Here is a 27,266-nt window from a genome sequence, read left to right as displayed (position 1 = left end):
TCACCTACCCAGCCGAAAATTCCCACCCACGCCTGGACACGAAGAAAAACTTGAGAGTCCAATCCTTGACTTTGCGATAGCGTGGTTGCAGATAAATGAGGGTGTGAATCGACCTGAAACTACAAATATTCCCCTCACACTTTATAAGGTTATGAGTCAGAAACTCCGGGTCTAACTTCAACAAAGCTCGCTGCCAGAGGATGCAGCAACACATCAAGATCCTCTAAGCATTTGGGTGGAGTTGAGAGGAGGCCAATGCGAGATGATCAAGTAGGTCGCGAACAGGACGAGGGAAGGGTAACTTAAGCCCACAAGAGAACATGCTGGGGAAGAGGGCAACCTTCAAAGTATAACCCTCATCGTCGACAGCCCCCTCACGAGGCCCAAGAACGTTAAAAACCACATTCTCTAGGACATGAAAGGGGGAAGCCAGTGACAATGAGCACTCAGGGGTGACATTTGATCGCCAGCTGTGTCCAATGTAGACTTGCTCTGAGTTGCGAACCTCAAGCTGGTCCAGTTCCCTGAGAATCTTGGGTTGAATGATCTTCTTGGAAAGCCATAGAGATCGAAGTTGAGAAATGTAACGAAGAGGAAGAGGAGTCGAGCAAAGGGAACAAGAAAGTTAGAACAGAATGAGACGAGGATGTGAAAAAGGTGGGAAAAAGAGGGCAGAGCGTTGTTTACAAAAAAGTGAAATGAAGATTGCCCTTCCGTACCTACATGGCAAAATGAGGGATATTAAAGGGTTCAAATATCGTGAAACGTGCGACACGATGCAACTTGGAAAACAAAACGGCGCCTCGAGATAAGTCTGAGGAGTCTAGTTGTTAGGATAGGAAGGGTAAAAACGTAAAAGAATGAAGGAGAAAGGCCAAGAAGAAGGCCACAACGACAAAAGGAGAAATTTAAATAAACAGCTGCAGTAGTTAGCATCCCAAAGTCTTGGGAACACACATGCCCAATGGAGCTGGCAAGACGTGGGTGCATCCCACAACACATACTGTGCGATGCGACGTGGAGAGAAGGAGTCGCCTGACACCATCAATGCTGAGAGAGCTGGAATGACGCAATCAAGTGCAAAATCCAACTGTCAGAAAACGTGTCAATAAAGTCAAGAGGAGAACTATCGCCTGGCATCACTAAAATAAAGAAAAAGCAATACAGGCATAATCTTGAGCAGGGAACCTTACAAGTATAAGAGCTGGGAGTGTAATAACCGTCCATTTCTATGGAAGAGGATCAACGACTACGACAGCGGAAAAGTATATAGCATGAATACAAAGGCAAAAAGGAATTCTCATTGGAGTAGTCCGATAAGAATTGACGGGGTAACTGTAAGAATTTTTTCCTCCTATTGGCTCTTAAAGCAAGCCTACAAGAGACCACTGTGGAAGTAAGTCAAAGAGCCCTACCAAGCTTAATCGAGGCCAACAACCCTCCTCCAAAGGACTCGATGGGCCTCTGCAGAGTACTCGGCCCACGAGCAAAACCCACCCCCGAAACAATCCACACACAGAGAAAGCAGATGGTAGGGGCAGACAAGACTTGCTGCCCTAACACCATCCCAATGACACCTTGTCCTCTGGGACCTGCATAGGCAGGTATACGGAAAATATGGAGAATCATCGATCTCCTGACAGCAGACATGAAGAGGCTTAACAGGGAACGCTTGCAAGATAAAGTGAGTCAAGAAGCCATACCGCATTAATGAAACCACTATTCGGACTCCACGCCGCATTAATGACGTCGCTCCATAAGTCACGCACATTATAAATGATTTTGACAAATGAACAATGGAAATGACATATGTTCTTTAAAGTCAAGGATGGGCTATCTCCACCCGAAACCTAGTTAAAAGTCGATCTCCAAGTACGAAGAACTATCTCTGATCGTTCTAAATTTACGCACAAATTACTAAAGAGATATACTGACTTTGACATCGAATACTCCCCGGCCACAACCAAGACCCCCCATTCTTCATGTTTGCTTAAGTGTGCAAGTGAAAGTTTGAATATCCGAATTACTGAAACTCGATCTAAAAGCGTGCAAAACATGACGTTAACAAGATCATCAAATGCTCTTGAACTTACAATCAAATGCCGAGGTTCAATACTAGAACGCTGCCCCATTTCAGCTAGTGCACAATTATGGCAAAAATCAAAAGGGTTTCTGCAACTCTTGGTCTAGTGGTTCTTGGGTTTGTTGGGCCTTTTGATTTCGAAGCTTGAAGAACTGTTAATTTCTTCATTTGGATTTCACTAGGCACTACTTCATATACCATATGAGGGGTTACAGAGGAGGGAGGGAGGTGTGTGGGATGAAGGGAAGGTGTCTATTGTTTTCGATGCTGAGTTTTAATTTTTCTTTTTAATAACTTAATGCTGCCACGTGGCTTTAGCCACATCAAACGGTCAAAACGAGCGATAACGCTCAGCCGGCCCGGTAGCCATATGTAAAGTTGTAAACGACGGGTCCAAAAATACCCGACAAACCCGTGTTCTGAAAACCTAATAAAGTACGGCGTCTGGTTTAGTATTCTGAATGTTTGATGCCGAAAACCTACCTGTGACAGAAGGTAAGGACTTCTGCTCGGCCATTTCCTTCCACCTCCCACTATTCTGGTAGAATTACTAGTTTTTACTCCTTCATCGCAAAGATCCAAAACTAGTAGGTGAGCTTTCTTCTTCCCAAACCATCTATGCTGAATTTCTTGTGCAAAACTGTTCTCAATGGGACTCATTGCACCATCAGGGCTGCTTTGGCAGCCCCCAAATCATTATCATATTCCAGACACATCTCAAGCACTTCAAACCAACACTCATTTACAGTCTCCTATCTCATGAACTCATGTGGGTTATCCCCAGACACTGCACTATCAGCTTCTCAACATGTTAATTTTGAAACCCCAGATAGAGCAGACTTGGTCATTGGCTTTTTCAAGAACCATGGTTTCTCAGAATCCCAAATATCAACCGTCATTCAAAGAGTCCCTCTTGTGCTTTTAGCAGATCCGGAGAAAACCCTTTTGCCCAAGTTGGAATTTTTACACTCCAAAGGCTTTACAAGCCCTGAAATTGTTGGAGTCGTATCTAGAAACCCACCCATATTGGAGCGAAGTTTAAAGAAACAAATAGTCCCTTCTTTCGTTTTCTTTAGGAACTTGCTTGGAACCGATGTGGAGGCTGCTGCTGCTGTTAAACGCTTTTCGGGTATTCTCTCTGCCGATCTTGACACTTTTGTGGCTAATATCGATATCATGCGAGAAAATGGAGTGCCCGAAACAAATATAATTAAGTTTATCAAAGAACACCCCCGAGTTTTCATGACAGATCCGGTCAGGTTTAAAAGAAGTGTGGAGGAAGTGAAGGAAATGGGGTTCAATGCCTCAAACGTGAAATTTGTTGAAGCTGTTTATGCAATGACAGGAATGAGTAAATCGACGTGGGAGAGGAAGGTCAATGCTTATAAGAGGTGGGGTTTATCTGAGGCAGAAATTATTGTAGCGTTTAAAAAGCATCCCTTGTATATTTTAGCTTCTGAGGATAAGATTGAGAGGGCAATGGATTTCTTAGTCAACAAAATGGGTTGGGAGTCTTCGCTTATTGTTGAGCGCCCGATACTTGTGTTGCTGAGCTTGGAGAAGAGAATTGTTCCGAGGACTTCAGTTATTAAAGATTTAGTGTCGAGAGGTTTGGTCAAGAAGGATATTTACTTACCTACAGTGTTCGAGTATCAGGAGAAGAAGTTCCTGGAGAAGTTTGTGACGCCTTACATGGAAGCTTCTGAGCTATTGAAGCTATACGAGGAAAAAGTGGATCTTTCAGAGATGGGAAGAGAGTGGAATTTATTAGGCAAAGAGTGAGATGAAGGAGTTATAGCCCATATGAATAATGAATCAAATAAGTTGTTAAAATGATTTGATACTGCAGAATCTTTTGGTGGTATTCTTGCAATTTTTGGGGTCCAAGAGCTCAACTAATCCAAAATCCAGATTATTTGCCAGTTTGGCTGGTGATGGTTATTTCTCTGAGTTTGGAGAAGCGAACTAGTCCAAATTTTGTTGTTATGTAATTTCTTCTATTGGGAGATCTGGTCAAGATTAGGGTGACTTTGCCTGTTTGAGGATCATGAAATACTCTTTTCTGCAGAATTGCATAAAATGTTATTGAGGAAGCTCCTTATATATTGAAGCCTTATTAAGGGAGAGAGGTTGGGCTGCTCTTGCAAATGTTTGCATCTTGAATCCAATTGCTTTATGCTTCCCTTATTCTGTTACTTGATCCCATTGTTCTTGAACTTGCTTTAGTTCATATCTTAAGAGGGCAATTCATTCTAGTTATGCTATCTACAATTATGAATCGTCCATTGTTTCAGCTTAATTTCGACAACATAATGTTCATCAGTAGTCCATCTAATATGCTGGAATACTCGGTTCTTGCTCTTGTATAAGCTCAATGATGAATTCATATTGGTATTGTGACATTTTTTATTCAATTCAGCTATGCTTATTGCACCTTTGTATTCTACATAAAGCTGCCTGGAGGTCTTGAATGTGGTGTGCAATCCACTTTATGGGCATGAAACTCTGTTTTTTCTCATGTTTGTGGGTGAAGAATGCTCTTGGAATCTATAAAATAGTACAGCATCTCCTTTCGTTTGTGGAGCTCCTCAGATATGCTATACTTGGGATGGATAAATTTTGAGAAATCTACAACAATCTGAACGAGGTTACTGATTATATGCGATGAGTCGTTTTGACACTGGATTTTGTTAAAATCTTTGATTTTTTGTGGAATATTCATTCCATAGAAGAACTTTATAGTATAAATTTTATAAATTCATAAACTGATGTAACTTGATGTACTGTGTTAGATTGTAAAACTACTTTAGTAGAAAGTAAATCTAACGTACTATATTATGTGATATTAACTTTTTTACTTATTTTTATGAAATCTCTTTGTGCCTATAGAATTATTAGAAATGAAATTGTCAGTTTTTATTATAAATATTACTAGAAATATTAAAATATTCCTCTTATTCTCTAAAATCAAATTATTTTATTCATATGCTCATAATTTTAATTATTTTAATCCTTCCATTAGTGAATCATTAATAATTTCTCAAACACACCACGTCATCAACATCAATGATGGGCATTGCCTGGATTACCCCAAACTTCATGGTTAAAAATGCGATATTTCGTATTTTATTTTTTAATATTTAGTTTTATTAAATGATAGTTTTTTTTTTGCTCAGGATTATTAAATGATAGTTGGTATTAACATAATATATTTAAAGAATTATTAATTTAGGGATGAAAAAATTAAAATGATTAAAGTTAAAAGCAAATGAAGTAAAAAATTTAAATTTTAATCAAAGTTGAAATCACAATAAGCAAAAATAATATACAAATTATTAAGATTATTTAATATTTAATTCTTTTCAAACTTGTTAAGATCTAAAATAAAGAAGAGAATTAAGGTTACATTTAATTAGTAAAGTGATTTAAGAGATGATTTATAAATAATAATAATTAAATATTAAATAATAAAAAATAATGATAAAATATGAAATAGTAAAAGAGTGATCTAGACAAGCTCTGTCCCCTAGAGCCTGCAAGAACCGAGAGCCATAACTCATACCTATATCCATGGTTCCGATTAAACCAACTGTGCCACGTGTACGGCTGAGGCTATTGCAGACCACCGGGACCTCTAGGAGGTTTCATACACAATAATCTTTCCATGCTCAAAAAAATAAAGGAAAAAGAAAAAAGAAAAAACGATGAAGAAATTTTTTCAAAAAAATCTGGAAGTGAATATTAATTACAAAACTCTGTGTGTCTGTGTCTCGTATTTATGTTTATTTATTTTAAAGTTTCGCGGTTATGCCCCAAATTCTCAATTTCAATCTTCTTTCTTTTTCTTCTTCCTCTGCATCATCACATCTTCATCATCATCTTCTTCTTCTTCTTCTTCTTCTTCTTCTTCTCCACCACTCGGTTCTCGTCCCCGTGAGCTGCTCGATCGGTCGGTGGTTTTGCTCTCTCCCTTTATGACGTAGCAGACGCGATTTGATCGGTGAGCGCGCATTTGCTGATTGCTCAATTCTCCTCTATTTAGGGCTGTTAGAGGTTTGAATTCCCGACCGTTCCTAGAAAACTGAGGATTCTGAAAGAGATCAAAAGCGTCTGAATTCTATGTTTCGTTTTACGTTCGGTGTAACTCCAGTGAGTTCCTTCTTTATCCCTTTTAGTTTTTCTTTTTATCAGCGTCTCGGATTGTGATATTTTCATTTTCACAAGTAGGAGTTTCTCTCACCTTTCGCTATTGTTTCTCAGCAACCAAACGATTTAGGATCGTTACTTTCTATTTTACTCTTCCTTTCTTGCTCCGAAGCTATATGAGTTTTAATCGGTTTAAATTTTCGTGTCGTCTCTCAGTACATGGTTGGCGGGAAATCTGAAGGAAGGAAAATGATAAAAAGAATTAGATTGGTTATGCTTCTTATTGTTTCAGCTTGTAAAACGGGATATCATACTTTGCATAAGCCAAAATAGGCGGAGGATTTTGGTTCTCTCCGATCTAATGAATGTAACCTGAAATCTAATATCTGGGGTTTTTTCCTTTTCATCAATCAAAACTTTCTTTGACGGGTATGGAACATATGTGCCGATCTTGCTTTGGCAATCTTGGTCACTGGCTAAAGTTATCTCTCTGCACGTGTATAGGGTATCTTAATTCAAAATTAGTGTATGGAGCTATCTTCCATTTAAACAGCTTTGAATTTCATTTGGCACCGTGAGGAACTGCAAGGGTGCTAAAGGGAAGGTAAGAAATGATGATAAGAGATAAATCTGTAGATCTGCCGGTATACAGTGACACCATTTTGATTTTGCAAAGTGTTAACGTAGAACTTACTGGTTTAAAACTTAAGCAGACTAAGGTGAATAGTTTGATAAAATTTATTGGGAAAGATTTTCCTTTCCTCCCATATTCAGAACGTAAAATAAATGCTAATTTGCAGTCTAGTTTGCTTACTCTTCTCTTCATGTTTAAAACTTACATGTGCTTTGACTGCTAGTACTGCTTCATTGAACAAAAATTGAGCCATTTCTTAGGGATCCTAACCTTTGATCAATTTGCCCTAAGACCCTAAAGAAAGGAAAACAAGACAAGATTTTAGCATCTTCGTCCTTTGTCGTATTATTTTGTGGATCTTGGATCCCCACGTTTGAAAACTTTAGGAGATTTTGTTTTCCAATTCTTTTCCTACCTTTGATTAGTAAATAATGCATTGAAGTTATTTCCATGTTGATGTTGATCTAACATTTATGAGGATGTAAATAATTGTGTAATTACTTTTATAGTTTACTAGAGATTGGCAGTTCAGTATCTACCATCTGCACTCACCCTGTGTGACAAGGTGCTTTACACACTTCTTCCAGAATGATCACTTTGTCATATCTCTTTCTTATTCATCTTCACGCTTCATTAAACATTTTTTTGTAAGTCATGCTTCATAAAGCATCTGCAATCTTCTGTTCTCAATTTGTGCGCACATGCGTGTTTATCTGGTTCAGTTTCTTTCTTCTACCTCTATTTCCATTTGGTTTTTAAAGCTGGATTTTTAAGTATGATTTTTTTCTTAGCTTATAAATTGGAGCAAGCCACAGTTTTTGGATTCTTTTCTTTGGGGCCACAAAGGCAGTGGTGTTTGGGATCAAGATGATTCTAGTGAAGACTCTGAAAATGTTAAACTTAAGTTTATTAGATTTGCTTTTCATCAGGGATTTTGCTTTACTAACTCATGCTTTGCTTTTTGTATCATGATGTGTTATAGACAACTAAGGAAGTTACTTCAGGCTGAAGTTACTCATGGCCCCATCAAGAAAATCGAGAAGCGTGAATAAGAGGTTTTCTTACATTAATGAGGTTGCTTCTAGCAAAGATGGAGAAAGTGCCAATAAAAGGCAGCGGGTTAGTCCTGGCTATGTTCAGAAGGTAATTATTTTCTGAATTTCTATATTTGAACTTTGCCCAATGTATTTATGCTAACAGAGTAAAAAGTCGTCAATATAATTGAAATTGTAATAAGCAACTTGCTGAAAATTTGGATTCCTTTTATTTTATTACCATCTTCCTATTGTGTAGAAGAGGAAGTTGTCTGACATGTTAGGACCTCAATGGAGCAAGGACGAGCTTGAGCGCTTTTATGCAGCATACCGTAAGTATGGGAAGGATTGGAAGAAGGTCAGTGCAAACTTCATTTCATTTCTGCTCTTGACCAGTGTTAATTATATATCTATCTTACTTATAAAAAAAAATTATATATCTATGACTGTTACTTGGACTCCTCAGTAAATGTTGTAGGAACAACCTTGCAACTTCATGGTTGAAGTTTTTCATTATTCTACTTAAATTCCTAGTTGGAATCTTGTCGATCTTGATATTATAGATATTACATATTCTGGTTTTTGTTACTTCTTTCATTAGGTGGCTGCTGTAGTGCGTAACCGATCTGTGGATATGGTAGAGGCCCTTTACACTATGAATAAGGTGCTCATGAATTTCAATAACCTGAATTTTCTGAGTAGCTCGTCCTGATTCTTTACCTTATGGTGTTTCTAATATATGTATTGTAATTTTTTGTGCCAAGTTTTATTTATAAAGTTAATGACAGTTAACAAATTACTTTTCTGATTTATGTTTGTTTGTTTTCATTTAAAGGATTGCTGATTCTATGTGATTAAATTTTGTTGGGGTGCCTGATTTTTTATCTTCTGTAAATTTTGCGACATGATGAGATGACTTTTGGTTAGTCCGATTTTTGTTTGCAAAACTTGGTGTCTTGATTTTATGTTATGATTTCAGGCCTACTTATCTCTTCCAGAGGGTACTGCTTCAGTGGTTGGACTAATAGCGATGATGACTGATCACTATTCTATGCTGGTGAGATTGGATTCAAAATTTAATACTCATGTTTATAACTTTATACTCTTATAATGATCGTATTTTCTGGAATTATCATCCTGTTGGTGCTTTAGTTGGTTTGCCTTGGGTATACCAACTGAAAGGGAAAGGAAATACACCTTTTGTGATGAAATATAGTGTTTTTTTTTTTTTGCTGCTTAAATCAGGCTTGTCGAGAATGCAGATGATAGAATATACAACTGTTGATTTAGATATCGTGTGTTTGTACAATTTTTTGGATAGGAGGGACTGGAGATTTGATACAACTTCTAAAATTCTGGGTTTTTTTTATTAATACTGAAGGAACTTTTTGGCTGCTATCATGTAAGCATCATCTGATTGCTGGTAATTAAAATGTGGCATTTGTTATTTACTTAGAGTGAAATTCAAAATAATAAAATGGGTAAATAAGAGAGGAGCACTTTTTAAAGTTCCAAGTTAAGGCGATGAAGCTGTACAATGCCATATCCCCATTGTCTATTTGAAGTTCTTTATGTAGGGGTGACCTCTTTTCAGAGGTGGGACTATACAGTAGGAACCCTGCTTCAACCTTTTGTTTGCTAATTAATGATTTAAGTGTTTATATATGTTGTTATGTGCTGTTTGGTGGTTTCTACTCTTTGGTTTGAGTATTGAACATATATGTTAACTAATCTATTGAGTTTGTCTGCATCTAGACCGATCAAAAAAAGAGTTTGCTTGCATCTAGAAAGTGCAACCAGCTTGTGGGGATTGCACCAATTGAACTAATTATATATTTCTCGAGATGACAGGAGGGAAGTGATAGTGAAGAAGAAAGCAATGAGGGTGCAGGAGCATCTCGGAAGCCTCAAAAGCGCGCACGGGGAAAAATCCAGAATAGCACCTCCAAAGAACTAATTGGGCATTTTCCTGAGCTTTCACGATCCCACTCAATTGCATCAAGTTATGGTTGCCTGTCATTATTAAAGAAGAGGCGCTCTGGTGAGGAAAGATCATGCTCTCTCTCTCTCTCTCTCTCTCTCTCTCTATATATATATATATATATATGTTACATGCATGCGTGTGCATTGGTAGTTCAGCTGAAGATTGAAGTTAAAATCTAAGTGTTTGTTTTTGACATCTTGTTGCCTATGTCCTAATTTTGTTGACATTGTTTTCGAATTTCTTCTAGGAATTAAGCCCCATGCTGTTGGGAAAAGGACGCCTCGTGTCCCTGTCTCGTACACTTTTGATAAAGATAGTCGGGAAAAGAAATTTTCTCCAGCTAGGCAAGGTTCAAAACAGAAGGTGGATGCTAAAGATGATGATGTTGCTCATGAGATTGCGTTAGTGTTGACTGAGGCTTCGCAAAGAGGAGGTTCTCCACAACTTTCGCAAACGCCGAACAGAAAATCAAATGGTGCCGCACCATCACCAGTTCAAAATGGTGAAAGGATGGTGAGTATACATTTAACTGACAGCTTCTTTTGCCTTCTTTGGTAATACTTTATGATAGTTAATCAATTGTGACTGTTGATGCTAATCAGCATACCGAATCAGAAATGACCTGTGCCAACCTTCGTGGTAGTGAAGTGGATGAGGGTGGTTGCGAATTAAGCTTAGGAAGCACTGAAGCTGATAATGGAGATTATGCCTTAGATAAAGGTTATTTAAGGGGCAGAGAAGGTGTTGGTACCGTAGAAGGTCAACCAAAAAGGAAGAGATACTCTGGAAAGAAGCCAGAAGTTGAAGAAAGCATAAACAATGATTTGGATGACATAAAGGAAGCCTGTAGTGGGACCGAGGAAGGACAAAAACCAGGTGCTGTCAAAGGAAAGCTTGAAAGTGAGGTTGTGGCAAGGTCCTCTTCCAAGGGTCTGAGGAAGAGAAGTAAGAAAGTTTTGTTCGGAGGAGGTACATCAACCATTGTTCTTAAGCTAAGCCTTTGCTGATAGTAATATTTTTTTCTTCTTGTTACTTTTCATAAAAATATTCTTTTTCTGTTTTCCTCTCTTTCACTCTATAATGAAATATTTGTACACCTTTATTGATTGAATTTGAAGTGAGGATTGCTAACTTTTTGGAGCCAACTTGACCAATTTTCTCTTTATTTTTCTGTGACTTTTGATAGTATTTTGTCTTTGTTTAATTAAGTAGATGGAAGCTGATTATTTTTAATAGAAGAGTTTAAACTCCCAATTTTTATTTCTTTCATTAAATACAGGTTTGTGATTAGGAAACATTGATTATTGAGCACAATTTACCTTTTCTCTTTCAGATCTAGTTCTTAATTTACACTTCTGGGTCTTTAGTCTATGGACCAAGATAAAACTTTGAGTTCCTTGAAACTGGTTGGATGCCACTGACAACAAAACCTTTTTGCTTTTAACCACATATTCTCGAACTTGAAATAACTCATACCCCTCTAAATACCTCCACAATCAAGACTAATGAGGAAATGATCAAAGCAAGAGTTTGGGTAGCCTCTTTTGGAAAAGTTCAGTAAAGTGTGCTTCCCAATCATGGGATACAAGGAATCTATCAATTCTAGACCAAGGATTGCCCAATTATCAGACGACATGAATGAGCCTCCAACAAGTGGAGACACCCAATCGTACTTATTGTAGTCATTATATTTTTCTAGGTTTTTATCACGTGTCTAATCAATTTGTCAAATTTGCATGGTTTTTTTTAATTATAATGATAAATGTCCTAGGACTCCTTCCCCACAAATGAAATTGTTTTCTTGACCTGTAAATTTTACCTCTTTCTTCACTTTGGTGAAGCATGTTTTTAATTTTATTGTTTGCTACTCTTCTTTGTTGTAGATGAAGGCTTTTCTTTTGATGCCCTGCAAACTTTGGCTGATCTGTCTTTAATGATGCCAGATACTGGTAAGATATCTATGTTTTGACAGACACTACTTTGAATAACAAGATTTTCTAAAATTATCACGCAAGGACTAATCTGTGACATGACGTGCTTACTTGTTCTTGCCTTCTATCTCCTATCATTTCAGTTGTCCTTATATAGTGCATACACTTCATTGTATTAAGCGTTGATGTTTTCAGATTTTAGTATTAAATCTATTTGTGCAATGACATTACCTGAAAGAATAAAAAAGTAAATGGTAGATTACACAATACTTCATTGAAGTTGGTTGTTAGTTAAAAAGGTTTATCAAAGAAATATGAAGTTCTGGAGTCAATACTTGTAATAAAAATTGCTTTAACTACTAGTCAACAAATAGAAGGCTTTGTAGGAAATATCAATCCTTGAAAAAATATCATGATCTGATTATTTTTTTTTTTTGATAAGTAATAATCTTTATTGATGTGAATGAAATTAGGCGATGCTCAAGTACACAGGAAATATACTAAGAGAGGCCCCTAATTACATTCTAGTAGACTAGAAAGAAGATAAAAACTCATGAACATTCCCTCCCTTCAATACAATAGCAGAAAACTACTGGAAAATAGAGAATACAAAAAAGTTCCAGATTTCCCCCATTGCACGCTCCTTGTTATTAAAACACCTGTCATTCCTTTCCAACCATAAACACCACATTAAGCACAAAGGAATCATCCGCCACACGGCTGCTAATTGGACACTACCATGAGGTCTATTCCAGCATGCTAATAGGTCCACCACACTCTTGGGCATAGCCCAACTTAGCCCAGCTCTACTAAGAATACCAGCCCAAAGCTCCCCAGCCACCTCACAATGTAAGAGCAAGTGATCTACTGATTCTCCACTCTTTTTACACATGTAGCACCACTCCAAAATAGAAAATGATATAATATTAAGGAGCTCTTTGTTTATACAATTATGTCAATGAGGTGAGCCTCCAATATACTTTAGGAGATTTTGTTCAGTAAATGCAATTTGCGGCCTTAAAAATGCCAAAAGCTTGTTTTTTACCACCTTGTAATTTGCTGCTTCTATTGCAAGCAGGGTCTGTGTGAGTTCTCATTCATGTTGTCTTAAATTTTTAAACGCTTTTTTCAATCTAGAAAAGTTCTTTCCCTAATGCTTGTTTCAATGTTGTTGATTTCACTGACAATGATGATGCTTGCTTAAAATAATGCCATGCTGGATTGGTAGCCGTCCATCCTTTTCTCTCTACTACTTTTTGATACCTTGAGGTTATCTTTCCGTTTGCTTGTTTCTGTGATATACATTTGGCTGGCTAGAGAATGACAACAGAAGATATTTGGGTTTTTGCTAAGCATGCAACTACAAGCTAGTTTCCCTAAAGATCTGATCTTCTGTTGTGTTGTATTTGTTAGAGTTATCTGGTCAGGTCAAAGAAGAAAGTCTTGATGTTGTTGACAAGTCTAAGGTGAAAGAGAATCATTCTATTCCTGGAGTCAAAGTCAGTGCTTTGAGAACACCTAAACTGGGCAAAGGTTTTGCTCACCACATTGGCGATACTCCTGAATCAAAGGAGGAAGCTCACCAGTCTAATACTGGAATGCGAAAAAGGAAACAGAAATTTTTACCATTCAAAGTAAGAAAATATTAAACTTCACCTCAATCTTTGTTTGGTCTTTACCTGAATTGATGACTACATGCAAGTTTCTTGTTAGTTGCAGATTTTTGAAACTGAAGCACATACGGATTCTCATCTAAGTGAGCCTAAAAAGTTTGAGGTGCGCTATTGTTTACATCTGAGTTTATAATAGGTGCTGTTACAGCTTCCCTAAAAAATATCTAGTTTGATGTTGCCATACTTGGTAGAGATTACATGTATATGAAGATATGCCTAGTGTGAGCCCCTCCAAAAAATTCTCATTGGAAGAATATTTTGACACCCCGTTAGATTACATTGTCCTCTTATGATCTCTTTGCTCACCAAACATCAAGATGATAAGAAATTAAGATTTATTTCATTCACAAATACAGAAAATAAATGAGTTGATGGATTTGATAATATATAAATACAGAAAATAAATCCAGAAAATAAATCCAGAAGATTTATGAATATGGTTTACATGTTAAATTGTGAAGGTCTGTACCGACTTCTATGAGGCTGATGTGCATTGGTGTCATATGCTGTTTGGGTTTGGATTGCACCTGGATACTTTTTAAAGGAATTAGACACTTATCTTCACAAGGGGCCCATGCTTACATTTATTTAAGATTTTTTTCAGAAAGGAGAAAAAATATTAGATCTGCATTCTCTATTCTAATCTTTATTTATAGCAGATTGAAGCAGATATATTTTCTTGCAAGCTTTTCATGGTTCATTTGCTTTGGTTATGTTACAGAAATCCATGCTTTCATTAACAAGTCACCTAATGTGGTGAACCGTCAGTTCCAGCATTGCAAACTATTAGGAAGGAGGCCAGCATTTAGATCAAGCAAACCTGTAGCAGCCTCCTTCCTTCCCTGTCTAGGCTTGTTAAATTACCCCTAATCAACTGCAGGCCTTGGACATTGATGTGGAACCAGAAAATTGCCTAAATGAGGGTCGTTAAGACTTGAACCAAAGACCTCATATACAACAAGGCTTTGATAGGTTGGTGAACCATAAGACTGAACACCTCAAGCCATTAGGAAGTAGGCCGATACATCAAGCAAATCATTGAAAGTTTGAGTTCTAGGTTATGCTCATTTTTCTTCAGATCTTTGAAAGTTTTTAATGGAGTACAGACCTTAAATTGAAATTAGTTATCATGTCTTTCTTTATCATATTTTATAAGCTGTTTATTACAGGAATTCTGAATAAATTGTGTTCATTGTATCCCGTGCATATTCTTACTTGGGAACCTGGTGTCTATGCATCCTGCACTTTTTTGTAGGCTACCGCTGAAGTAAAGGTGTCTTTGAGTAAAGGCAAACGCTCCTCTCATAATACTACACAATCAAAATCTGGAAAGATGGTGAAACCTATGGAACATACGTCTTCAAGTACTGATCTTGGAAGGGAAAGGAATGATTCAGCTCTATCAACTTTACAGGTTTCATCAACAGACCAGGTCAAACCACCAACTAAAGTTAGGAGTAGGCGGAAGATGGATGTACAGAAACCAGTGATACAGAATGATTCAAAGTCTTCTGGAAATATATTTATTGAACATCCCAATATACCCATTCCTTCCCTCCACGACAGAGCACTTGCTCTCAAGGTTGAATATTCATCATCATTTATATTGCCATGAAATTGAGTCTCTTGAATATTTTGATTATGTTTCTTATATATTTTTACATTACAGGAAAAGCTCTCTAATTCCCTATCTTTATATCAAGCACAGAGATGGTGCACTTTTGAGTGGTTCTACAGTGCTATCGATTACCCATGGTTTGCGAAAAGGGAATTCATGGAGTACTTGGACCACGTTGGATTGGGTCATGTTCCAAGATTAACCCGTGTTGAATGGGGTGTCATAAGGAGGTATTTAACCCTCTATCACTTCTTATGTTTGATGTTCATACTATGCTTTCTCACATTCTTGATCAAATGTCTTCTACCAAGTGCTTGATTTCTGATATCTTGTTTCTGCAGTTCACTTGGCAGACCCCGGAGATTTTCTGTCCAATTTCTGAAGGAAGAGAGAGAGAAGCTATATCAATACCGGGACTCTGTTAGAAAACATTATGCTGAACTACGTGCTGGTACCAGGGAAGGACTTCCAACTGATTTAGCTCGTCCTTTATCAGTTGGACAACGTGTTATCGCTCTTCATCCGAGGACAAGAGAAATTCATGACGGAAGTGTATTAACTGTTGACCATAGTAGGTGTCGTATTCAGTTTGACCGGCCTGAACTAGGGGTTGAATTTGTCATGGTATTTTTTATTCCTTCTTATTATGTTGTTCTACATTTTACATTCTTATCTGTTTGAAAGCTTTAAAGAACTGGCCCAGTTAAGAAGTTTGTTTTTTGTATATAAAAAAGGTGATACGAAGACAATGAATTAATGCCTAAAATCTTAAGAAATTTTCATGATTCAGTGATTTGGTTTTTTCCTTTGGCTTGACAATACTAGATGGGTGGTTTTGCTGGTGTATTTTATTTTAATGATGCTGTCCTATGCTTGTGGGTACAGGGTTTGGACCTTTTCAAATTTTGTTTTCTTACATTTTTCATGCTCATTACTTACTGATAAAGTATAGCATTAGTTGTAGCTCATGCACATTAATTTGAATTTATTGTTCCACTCATTGTTCTAATATGTTTGGTAGTCATTTTGGTGCATGTATCTATGAGGCTTTTCTAGGATGAGACAGGCACTCCTCTGTTTTCTTATCAGATAACTTATAAAAGAATGTCAAAAGACAGTTTGAGCATAATGTGGTTTATGATGAGATAGGAATACTATAATCTGTTGCAAATGTATGTATTTGTGATATATAACGTGCCTTTTCTTTCTCAACTTAGTTTTTGCTAAGAAGGTTTGTTTTTGGGTAAGTTAGCTAAGATGGTTTTACGATGAACTAACTGATTGAATTTTCAGTCCTTTATTGTGTATTGCATTCTGTTTGTCATTTTGTGTTGTTCCTTAAGGGATTGCACGGTGAAATTGATTTTTTCATCACAGGATATTGATTGCATGCCTTCAAATCCATTGGAAAATATGCCTGCATCTCTTAGAAGGCACAACACTGCAGTCAATAAATTATTCGAGAACTGCCATGAGTTCAAGACTAAATTTGCCCCAAGTGAGAACCTGGAGAGCATAGATGGTTCTTATACATCCCCATCATGTCATCACCACATCAGCAAGTTTTTAAAGCAGGTGAAAGTCGGTAGTTTCTGGAATTTATATTGTCTTCTCTTTTTTTTGTGCCCCCGGGGGGTGGGGGGGAGAAGCCGGTACTCTGCTCATATTCTTTTGATGAATGCCATTTTTTACTCTTTATTGGATCGTGTTCATGTTGCTCAGAACTGTTCTGCTAATGTTGTTTGCAGTTGACCCCAATCATCTGTTTGGTTGCTGATGTTCTACTCTCCCATTTATAGGGCCTAATTTTCTGTTGTCCATTTTGTTTTGTCCAACTGCCCAAACCTATGGTCTCATATTTCGCCACTCTAGAAAAAATTGACATGGGAAAATGTCTGAAAGCAAAAATAGTGTTATTAACTAAGCCAAAACTGTCTTGGTCAGGCTGGTTCACCAAGTTCTAGCGTGCAAGTTAAAGTAAGGCCTGGTGAAATCACTAATACTCAACAAGCAGCAAATTCTCAGCTTTCACTTCTTGCTCAGATCCAGGCAAAGGAAGCTGATGTACAGGCTCTTTCTGTATTGACTTCTTCTCTTGACAAAAAGGTTGTACTGCATAATATATATATATATATCAAGAAGAATGGGTTTTATATTACAAGTCCCGTCAGCCTTGGTGCTTGAAATTTGAGCTGATGGATCATGTTAAAACTTGTAGAAAGCCGTGGTGTCTGAGCTGAGGTGCATGAATGATGCGGTTTTTGAAAACCAGAAAGATGGGGATAACTCTCTCAAGGATTCAGAACATTTTAAGAAGCAATATGCTGCTGTACTCTTACAGTTACATGAAGTCAATGAGCAGGCATGAATTTCTGTTTAATGACTTTCAGACTTGACTCTTCTTATAGCATAATGTGCTACTTTGCTTTGACCGTGCAGCAATTGCTTGAGTTTATTGCATTTCATGTGCAGGTTTCTTCAGCTCTATTTTGCTTGAGGCAACGCAACACGTATCAAGAGAGCTCCCCACTTATGTTGTTGAAGCCCGGGTCTGGTTTAGGTGATGCCAGTGGCCAGTCAAACTCTTTTGATTGTTCAACTTGTCATATCCAAGATTCTGGACCTCACGTTGTTGAAATTGTTGAAAGCTCCAGAACAAAAGCTCAAACTATGGTTGATGTGGCTATGCGGGTATGGATACAGCATTTTAGTCTCACTTAAAAAAAAAATTGCTATTGTTCAAATATCAATCTTATGTTATTTTACACTTTTTTTTTTCAAATTTGACTCATTCTTTACCATTTGGTTGGACTATCATGTTTTAATATTGTTGTTTGGATACAAATAGTAGAACATGCTAGAAAGCGCTTGATGTGTGCCCCACCATTATAGTGAATCTCTCATTGCATTAGGGAGTTCCCATGCCCCTACAATTTTAGATATGCATAATTTGTCCTAAATTGGAAAATTCAATGGAAATATTTTGTTAGACCTAGGGATGCATTCTATTGTGTAGGAATATACGGATGATAGATGGTTTAGTTTCAGGCTATTTTCTGAAATTTCTGAAAAAATAATACTTTCTTTATAAAAATAAGCTTTTGTATGGGCCACACTGACATTTTACATAAGTTTACAAGGTTAGTCGATCGTAGTGGCCAGTTCGGTTCTCTAGTTTTCAATGCAGTGCTTCTGACTATGATTTTCTATTGACTTCAGGCTGTTTCATCTTTTAAAAATGGGGGAGCTACCATTGAAATGATTGAGGAGGCTATAGATTTTGTAAATAATCAGCTTTCAGTAGATGATTCTAGCATGTTGGCCAGGAGTGCTTCTGCTCCTGCAGATTCAACTCATATTACTACTCCGGTCTCTCAGGACCAGTCAACTGCCTGTACGTCGGCAACTACTCATGCACCTGATCCTAAGTCAGACAGATTGACTGACCAAAATGAAGCAAAAATCCCTTCAGAATTAATTGCTCATTGTGTTGCAACTTTGCTCATGATTCAGGTAAATTCTACCATATGTTCCATAATTTTCTGTTCACGATCCTAAATATGTTGACACCAAATTAAAAGGTTAGATATGCTGCAACTTGCTATTGTTTGGTGGTGTTTCCTAATTCAAATAAGCCATCCCCAAACACCATCCTGCCACAGTGCCTCTTTGTCACTTGTTTAGATTTTAAAAAATGCGTTTATCTGCTTTTGCCTTATTTATTTATTTTTTGTTGTAATGGAATTACCTGTGAACTTTGGTTACTACACTGGTTCTAGTTTGTAGCAAATGATCATTTTGTCCCTAAACGATATCTAGTTCTCGGATGTTAGGCATTTTGAAAATGCCAATACTTTCGTCCCAAGTTCCTCCCTCATGAATAAGGGGAAGAGCATGAGAGTTCATTTGGTGTGAATTGTATTTACCTACCAAAAAAGGAAAAGAGACATATTTGGATGAATTGTGTTTCCCTGTCCTAAAGAAGATGGGCATCTTTAGGTTGTTCATGGTGGGGTACATCTATTTTTTTTATCACTAAAACAAGGACTGAGGATAAAAATAGGCATACGGGACATACACAAGAGTGACACCTAAGCATGAGTGTCCAACGATACAAGGAAATTATGGCTATTCAAGCCATCGAAATCGATTGCAATTGACCAACGAAATAAAGATTAAAAAACAGAAGTCTACGCCCGTCCATTGACTGTTGATGATCCTCGAAGCTTCTTTCATCTCACTCCCTCCAAAGACACCTTCATAGACAAATTGGGACCATTTTCCATACCGCCACGAATTGAGCATTACCATGCACAGCCCATTCCAACTTGCTTGGAAGTCAACAACCCTTCTCCCACTCTAGCAAAGAATTCATTCAAGAGTGACATGGCCACCTCGCAATGAAGTAGCAGGTGATCAACTGTCTCCCCTCTCTTTTTGCAGGTACAACACCAATCCATAATAATAAACAGGCGTTTTTTTAGTTATCTATAGTGAGAAGTTTCCCCAATGAGGCTATCCATACAAAAAGAAAAACTGCTTTTAGGGGAGCTTTGGTCTTCCAAATGTGCTTCTGAAGGGAATGGGATTGCATTGTATGTGATGTGAGACTTGTAGAATGAACAAACAGTAAATCCCTCTTTTCTCACAGGCCGCCACACCAACTTGTCAGCCTCTCCCACCCTCACTCTAGATGAGTTACAAGATTATAGAACTCAGAGAAAGTAAAGTGTCCACTTCCCAGTCTTCTGCAGCTCAAAAGAAAGTGACGTTCCATTGGGGAGAGGGTACATCTATATTCTTGGGGGATTGAGATTTTGTAGCCAGAGTGATCATAGTCACTCGGTAGAACAAACAAATCAAGTTTTATTTTCCCTAACCATATGGTATTAGTGGTTGACTGGTAGTATATTGGGTGTTGATCTTCCACCTGACAGCCAAATATGTCCATGAGATGTCGATTACTCGCTTTTACATAGCCAGCTGATCTCTGAACTCTCTGAATTTTGAACATTACAGTGTGAAAATACCAATAGTATTGATAAAAAATAATTAAAAAAGGACTCTCCACTAAACTTGGAGGAGTGGTAACAAAGTCATTCTACTTTGGAAGCAAACAAAATATTATGCATTTAGTGAGGTTTTAAAAAGTCAACTGAATTAGGGTTTAAAAAATCCAGAGCAAAAATTTTGCATGATAGATGGTTATTATAAATAGAAGTCCTTGCCCTTTCCAATATCTTCTGGTTGTAATATTGGTTGGATATTAGCAATATTATTACCGAGTTCATGGTTATGTTCACTGCTGTACCGAAAAATATGATAATTTGTAACCTGCAATTCTAATAATCTTCACTAAAAAAAATTGCAGAAGTGCACAGAACGGCAATTTCCACCAGCTGATGTCGCCCAGGTACTTGATTCTGCTGTAACAAGTTTGCAGCCATGTTGTTCGCAGAATCTTCCAATCTACGCAGAGATACAGAAATGCATGGGAATTATTAAAAATCAGATATTGGCACTCATACCTACGTAGGTAATTACTCCATTCTGTCTTGACTGCGAAATCTGTGCTGGTTCTAACAAATTTCTTCTTCACCTCACATTTTGAACATGATGTGCGATGTTTCACCCTTAATCCCCTTTTTCCATTCACCAACTAGAGGGATCAATGATTCAATAGATGTATTAAAATATCCCGATTAAATATTTCCAACTGATTTCAGTACTTGAAAGCCGGCATCTTGTTTGCTTCTGCTTTTTTATGATGTTTTTTGTAATCTTTCTTTATAGTCTTTTTGAAAGCTTAAATAATTAGCACTCAGAATGTTAAGAAGCACTACTAACCACTACACTGCAATTTGAGTTGATCTTTTGCTTGAACAAAGCCCTATCATGCCATAACTAGGATCTGACTTGACAGGTCCACATAGGAAGATTAAGGGAGAGGGAAGAAAGGGCTGTGATAATTATAAGATACAACCAAGCTCTGTGGGATACCTTGGGCTTTGCTGCTCCTCATTAGCGTGTCCACGTCACCTCAGACCAAGCAATCAAGCAAATTCGATCACCTTCAGAAAACGAGGTAAAATGAACAACATGAATTTGACCAAACCACAAATTCATTGGAATGCAAATTAAAATTTCATGTATGTAGAATCTCTCCAATCATAATCTGTTGTTACAAGTAGTAGACTGTGAAACCATTGGCAGATCCTGCCTGCAAGGTATCGACATGCGAGCACTCACCCAATGGGTGTGTACTAACAGCCGTTGCCGCATGTTGATCATACATTATAAACTAATGCACATATTAGATGATGTCTCTCGCACTTTGCAAGTATTCTATTACTCATGTTGTCTGCTTTTTAATCGGTTAAAATTTTAAAAACATGTTTATAAAAAAATCTCTGGATGGGGTATATAAGCTTTTGCACCACAGCAATTTCTGATGGTAGGGTCCAACCGCATCCACAAGTCATGGATTGAATAGGGGAAGGGATCAAATACCGCTCGCGAGGGCTAGCGAGGCATTCCCTTGTGTTCGTGATTTTAATTTGGTTTGTTGTATCGTGAGCATATATTTTTCTTTAAATAGGTCACAATGAAAGCTTTATATAATATGTAGAATATGATGTTAATGGGAAATATTAAATGCATGAATTCCACAACTCTTTGGGGTTGGTCGTAGAGACACGGAGGGGATCCACAACTCTCCACATGTTAATAGACATGTCAAGTAGCTCTTGGTGTTAACATTACAATTTTATTTTATTTTTTGTTTTTAAGAACAAGAAAATTTTTATTGAGACAAGCAACAAGGCAGTTAAGTACACAAGAAAGTATACTAAACCTAGTTACAAGTCAAGACCTAGAAAAAGAAATAAGAAAGTCATGGACACTAGTTCCATTAAAAATAATAGTTGAAGCCCACTGAAGTAAGATATTAAAGAATTCATCCACCGAACGTTTCTTATTTTCAAATTAACGACTATTCTTCTTGACCCAAGTACACCACACAAGGAATAAAGGGATCAAACAACGGTAATTTGCAAATTACCCCTTGAACCTCTCCATCAAGCAAAAAGATCCATCACCCTCCTAGGCATTATCCAAGCCATTCCACTCCTACTAAACACTTTGTACCATAACACCCTAGCCACCTTACAGTGTAGTAACAAATGATCTAACAATTCTCCCAAGTTTTTTTACATAAGAAACATCAATCCATAACAATTAAAACCACGTTTCCTAAGATTGTCCGAAGTAAGAGTTTTCCCTAAAGAAGTGAACCGACCCAAAGAATGCAATCTTTGAAGGAACCTTGCGCTTCCAAATACTCGTCCAAGAAAAAGATTGTACCACATTCGATCTAGTCAGCATTATGTACAAAGAACGAACTGAAAACTTCTTATTACCAATATAAATCTAGACCATCTTATCATTCACATCCCTCCCAAGCTGTGTAGCATACAATAAGCCAAACAAATTAGAAACTTCATTCATTCACATCTCCAGTAAATTGAACATTCCATTGGGGTGAGCTACTACAAGTCTACAACCCAAAATCTCAATAAAAAAAGCTTCCGGATTTTAAGAAAAACGAAATAGAACTGGAAAAACAATATTAGGTTGTTTGGAAATAATTTTCATCTCATCTCATCTCATCTTATTTCCTTTCCAAACATCACTCAAATACAAACACTTTTAAACTAATCATTACAACATTTCCAAATTAATCATTACAACTTTCTCAAACTTCCAAACAAAACACAAAAATTAATTCAACTTTATTAAAAAACAAAAATAATATTAATTTTTTTTTTTTTTTTTTATGTCGAGGAACCTATCCAAGGCAGGGCCCTTCGGACCCATCATTGCAGAGTAAACCTTGGTTCTGTGCACCATACCCTCGAAAGTTTCCCTACACAGAACTGGTTAAATCGCTGGTTTTTCACTAAGGAGTGTGACCCCAAAGAATTGTTTATACCCATGAGGTATTGAACCTTGGACTTTGAAGGAAGTGATATCCCAAGACCAAAACCTTCACCACTTGGGTCAACCCCTTGGGATAAATGGCAATATTTACCAAATTTGTAAAAATAATATTTTACCACTTAGGTAAAAAATAATATTATAACAATATTATAAATTTATAATATTTTTTATTCAACTTTTTTTCTCTCATTTTCCAAAAGTCAATAAATACTTAAACTATCTCACTATTATTCACAAGCCATTTTACTATTATTCACAAAATTCTCATCTCCTTGCATTCCTCAAGCATCCCCTAAGAACTCTACCACCATACCTTGGATCATGCCTAAAACAAATTTTGGAACCATCACCAACCACAAGATTAACATGTTTGTGAAAGCATCCCTCCCAGCCACACCTAATACTTTTACTCACCCCCGCACCATAAGTACATCCTACCTCCTTAGAACTCCATCCCCATAGGCACTCCCATATTTAGAATCAATCACAACCCTCTACAAGGATTCATAATCATGATGATACCTCCATAACCACTTCTCAATGAGAGAATGAGAGCTTTATTAAAGATACTCAACCTTCGAACCCCCAACCCATCACATGACAAAGGAGTATAAATATTATCCCAACTAACCAAGTAAAATCAAAGTTTTAAAATTCGTTTCGTACAAGCCGAAATGGTTGAAATGTTTCGTGCCGGAACAGTAATCGGTATAGGATAGGGTATTGTTTCGTACTGCCTCAAATTTTAGCCATTCCGGTAGGATTTCGGTATTCTAGCCGGAATGGTAATTTCAGATCGAATTTGACTATTTGAGATAAATGGCATTTTTTAGAATACATTAAAAATGGAGGGACAAAAACATAATTTACACTCTTGGTCTCTTCTCAGAATCTCAAGTCTTCTCCCCCATTCAGCCATTCCTTCGAAATCAAATTTGAAAGTTTGAAACCCTTACTTTTCTCTCCGTCTATATCTCTCCAATCCAGTCACCAGTGCCAACCACACTCCGACGATCGAAAATCAACGGCATCCCAGATTTGCAACTCGAAGTTGTGTCCAAAGACTCCCCACTCTCGATTCCATGTGTTGCTAACTTGCAAAGTCTCTTAACGGTAATTTCACAAACTCTCAATATGTAATAGTTCATTATTTACACCAAGATCCCACTTTTTATGAATACTAAATGCAAACTGAAGTGACCGAACTATTTGGGAACATTCACTACAAGAGATTGAGTTTTTTTAGACAAATCATTTTGTCTCAAAAAACCCAATTTTCGTCCCAAAATATTTTTGGAGATGAAAAATTTTCGTCTCTATTTAATCTCAAAAAACCTGTCTCAAAAGGTTTTTGGAGATGAAAATTGATTTTCGTCTCAAAAAATAATTTTTAGGGACGAAATTGGGCATAACCAATCGAAACTATTTGAACAGGCTTTTTTTTTTAAGACGAACTATTTTCGTCTAAAAAAACCGTTCGAATGTAATTCAGTCAGTTCAAACCAATACATACCATTCAAACTATAAAAAATTTTGATTCGAACTAATGACCATGTTTGATCATGTTCGAACGAACAAAGTGTTCGAACAGATTTTAGGCGTTTGAATTAATAAATTTTTCAAATGACTTGTGTGCGCACATAAATTTTGTCTGTTCGAACAAGCTTTTTATTTTCGAAAATTTTGTCCGTTCAAATGTGATTTTGCATATTAATGTTGTTCAAACAAATATTTTATTGTTCGAATGGCCGTACGAACTGTATTTCTGGGTTGTCTTTCGAATGGGTTAGTTTTTGATCGAATGAGTCTGTTTTTGTTCGAATGGATTTATAAATAGTAATTTACCGTTCGACCTAATTATTTACCATTCAAACAGTATTAATCATATAGAACACAATTTAATTAAAAATACAATACTAATATTACACAAATTGTAATTCAAACATCACAATTGTTTAAATGTTTTGAAACATCATAATAGAAAGACAATTAAAGAAAAAACAAATTTTAAGATAGTGGTGATGGCATAGAGTTTTGGGATGTCATTGACTGCTACTGTTCAAACACTTTTTGTACCTCCGTCTCCAGTCTCTTCTGCATATTCTCTTTTAATCTCGCCTCAAAATCCGCTGCTTGATCTAATTGGGTCAGTAAATCTTTTTCCTTGGACCTCAATCGTTCTATCTCAAATGTTGCTTCCTCCAATTCCTTAGTCTTGTTGTCATTCAATCTAACTCGAGAAGAGGATGATGATGTTGAGAATGGCTTCATGCAATGTCCTAAGCCCCTCAAATATCCATAACGTGATCCAAGAATTTGAAAAAAGATCTGAGTATCATTGATAGATAATTCATCAGATGGATCCGCAGCAGTTTCCTTAAGAGATATCATATTGTCCTATAAAAAAAAATTAAAGTTAGTATAAGTAACAAAAATATTATTAGACAATGGAATTAAAGAAACTTAAACTTATATAATTTGTCTCTACTTCGGGACTGGTCCAAACACTATCACGATTTTTATGTGCTTCAGCATACAGTTGGGTCAGATCATAGTCAGCATGACTTTTTTCTTCCTGCAAAAGGAAAATCTATATTAGAACTTAAATCGAAAAAATGTATTATATGTTAATATTTAACGGGAACTAGAATAACTTACCATTTTTTTAGACAAATGATGAGAAGATTGAAAACCCGTATGATGGTATATCGTTAAATTTGATCTATTTGCTTTGTTCATAGTACTTCGTTGCTAAAAAATATATTATGTGTATATGTTTAAAACATCTATCATATACTATTAAAAGAAGATAGCTACGAGATTACCTGATAAGCAGGATCTTCAAACATATCACAAACTTTCTCTCATTCGTTTGGTGGTATTGCTTGAAATGGATTTTGGTGCGCATTTATTGTAGTATTGAACTTCTGATAGTGTGCATGGCATCGACCTTTATACCTCTAGAATGCATTTGACATCAGTTCCTCAATCATTAGTCGATCATCTCATCAGCCAAAATTAAGTTCAAAATCATCATTTCAAAAATTATAAACAATTAGTATAAATACAAAGTAACTTTAAATTAACATGTTATACTTAGTTTCTTGGGATGTAGCTTATTACCAGGCAACGATTTTTTATGTGGTCTTTCACATCTTAGGAAACTTTAGCCCAGAATGATGTAGTCATCGGTGTATACGTGCGAGTAAGCGTACCAACATAAGAAGCAAGCCACGCTGTGGAATCTCCGAAGCCACTTGTATGATCATTAGGAATATCAACTTTAATTTTATCCACTTTCCTTACTTTCTCTATGCAAACACCCCTTGTAGTGCCTTGACCTCGGTGCTGGCTTACAACAGCTATATATACAGTAATTAAGGTATATATTTTAATTAAATTATTTTATTTTATAAATATATATTACTTAAATTGAGCATTAAATGTGATATTTAATTTGATAAAATACCTTATTCTGGGTCAGGTGATGTTGGTCCACTATTGATGGTAGGTGAACCACACGGGGAGTCGGTAATGGATATGGATGATGCACGTGTTGCTTTACGTTTGGAAGGCATATCTATTTGAAATTGTAATAAATTATTATTCGAACAAACGTTACAGATATTTATAAGAATAATACTTACATAAATATCCGTTTGAAATTCATTCACTATAAGTTTTGCTGGACCAGTCGCCCTCATCTTCACTAGACACTTCAGTTGATTCATCTTCTTCCCACATTACACCCTCAATTACTTCTGGTTGAACATCTTCTTTACGCAATGAGACCATGTCATATTGGCTTAGATCAACAAATAGATTGATGCCTGATTTGTTTTCTTGATATGCTTCTTCATTTGCTAGACTATCAACTTCTTCATGTGGTTCGTCTGCCTCTGGAATGTAATCATATATATTTTTTTATGCAAACTTCTCCACTACCCGCCATGGGTTCCCATATTTCAGATTATCTAAATAAAAAACTTGATTCACTAGGCAAGCGAGACTGAAAGGATCATCCTCATACCATGTGCGAGATGTATTGACACTCACAAAATATTCATCTTTACGCACTCCCAACTTAGGATTTGAGATATCCCACCAATTACATTTAAACATCCAGACCATATATCCTCCATGTACTTTAATGCTCTGATATCTT

General features: G+C 36.7%; 2 protein-coding genes across 9 annotated transcripts; both read left to right on the top strand.

Annotated features, from left to right (window-relative positions):
• The first annotated feature begins 2,475 nt into the window (after window positions 1-2,475).
• On the top strand, window positions 2,476-4,497 carry LOC108995082 (transcription termination factor MTERF15, mitochondrial-like). The gene has a single exon (XM_035692640.1). It carries the CDS (start codon window positions 2,702-2,704, stop codon window positions 3,863-3,865), a length of 1,164 nt encoding a protein of 387 aa, XP_035548533.1. The 5' UTR covers window positions 2,476-2,701; the 3' UTR covers window positions 3,866-4,497.
• A 1,415-nt stretch (window positions 4,498-5,912) lies between these two features.
• LOC108995051 (protein ALWAYS EARLY 3) lies at window positions 5,913-21,454 on the top strand. 8 transcript variants are annotated; one of them, XM_035691997.1, is made up of 23 exons: window positions 5,913-6,232; window positions 6,734-6,833; window positions 7,373-7,428; window positions 7,846-8,006; window positions 8,157-8,255; window positions 8,499-8,561; window positions 8,877-8,954; window positions 9,749-9,938; window positions 10,129-10,394; window positions 10,484-10,850; window positions 11,765-11,830; window positions 13,226-13,446; window positions 13,526-13,588; window positions 14,741-15,067; window positions 15,155-15,333; window positions 15,445-15,727; window positions 16,481-16,678; window positions 17,048-17,209; window positions 17,322-17,465; window positions 17,576-17,794; window positions 18,323-18,616; window positions 20,475-20,635; window positions 21,027-21,454. In XM_035691997.1, the coding sequence occupies exons 4-23, from the start codon at window positions 7,881-7,883 to the stop codon at window positions 21,034-21,036; spliced, it is 3,516 nt and encodes a 1,171-aa protein (XP_035547890.1). In that variant the 5' UTR covers window positions 5,913-6,232; window positions 6,734-6,833; window positions 7,373-7,428; window positions 7,846-7,880; the 3' UTR covers window positions 21,037-21,454. The 8 variants fall into 8 exon arrangements, with proteins under 8 accessions (XP_035547890.1, XP_035547891.1, XP_018826070.1 ...); XM_035691998.1 differs by lacking the exon at window positions 6,734-6,833; XM_018970525.2 differs by lacking the exon at window positions 7,373-7,428.
• The last annotated feature ends 5,812 nt before the right edge of the window (window positions 21,455-27,266 follow it).

The sequence above is a fragment of the Juglans regia genome, chromosome 7 (genome assembly GCF_001411555.2).
Source record: "Juglans regia cultivar Chandler chromosome 7, Walnut 2.0, whole genome shotgun sequence".
Classification (NCBI taxonomy): domain Eukaryota; kingdom Viridiplantae; phylum Streptophyta; class Magnoliopsida; order Fagales; family Juglandaceae; genus Juglans; species Juglans regia.
This window is presented reverse-complemented; position numbering and strand designations above follow the sequence as displayed.

Excerpts from the sequence above, each read along its gene's own strand:
- LOC108995082 (XM_035692640.1), top strand. The coding sequence starts at position 2,702 with ATGCTGAATTTCTTGTGCAAAACTGTTCTCAATGGGACTCATTGCACC.
- LOC108995051 (XM_018970528.2), top strand. The coding sequence starts at position 7,881 with ATGGCCCCATCAAGAAAATCGAGAAGCGTGAATAAGAGGTTTTCTTAC. Across the intron at positions 8,562-8,876 it reads CCCTTTACACTATGAATAAG|GCCTACTTATCTCTTCCAGA; the intron begins GTGCTCATGAAT and ends TTATGATTTCAG. Across the intron at positions 17,210-17,321 it reads CTTCTTCTCTTGACAAAAAG|AAAGCCGTGGTGTCTGAGCT; the intron begins GTTGTACTGCAT and ends TAAAACTTGTAG.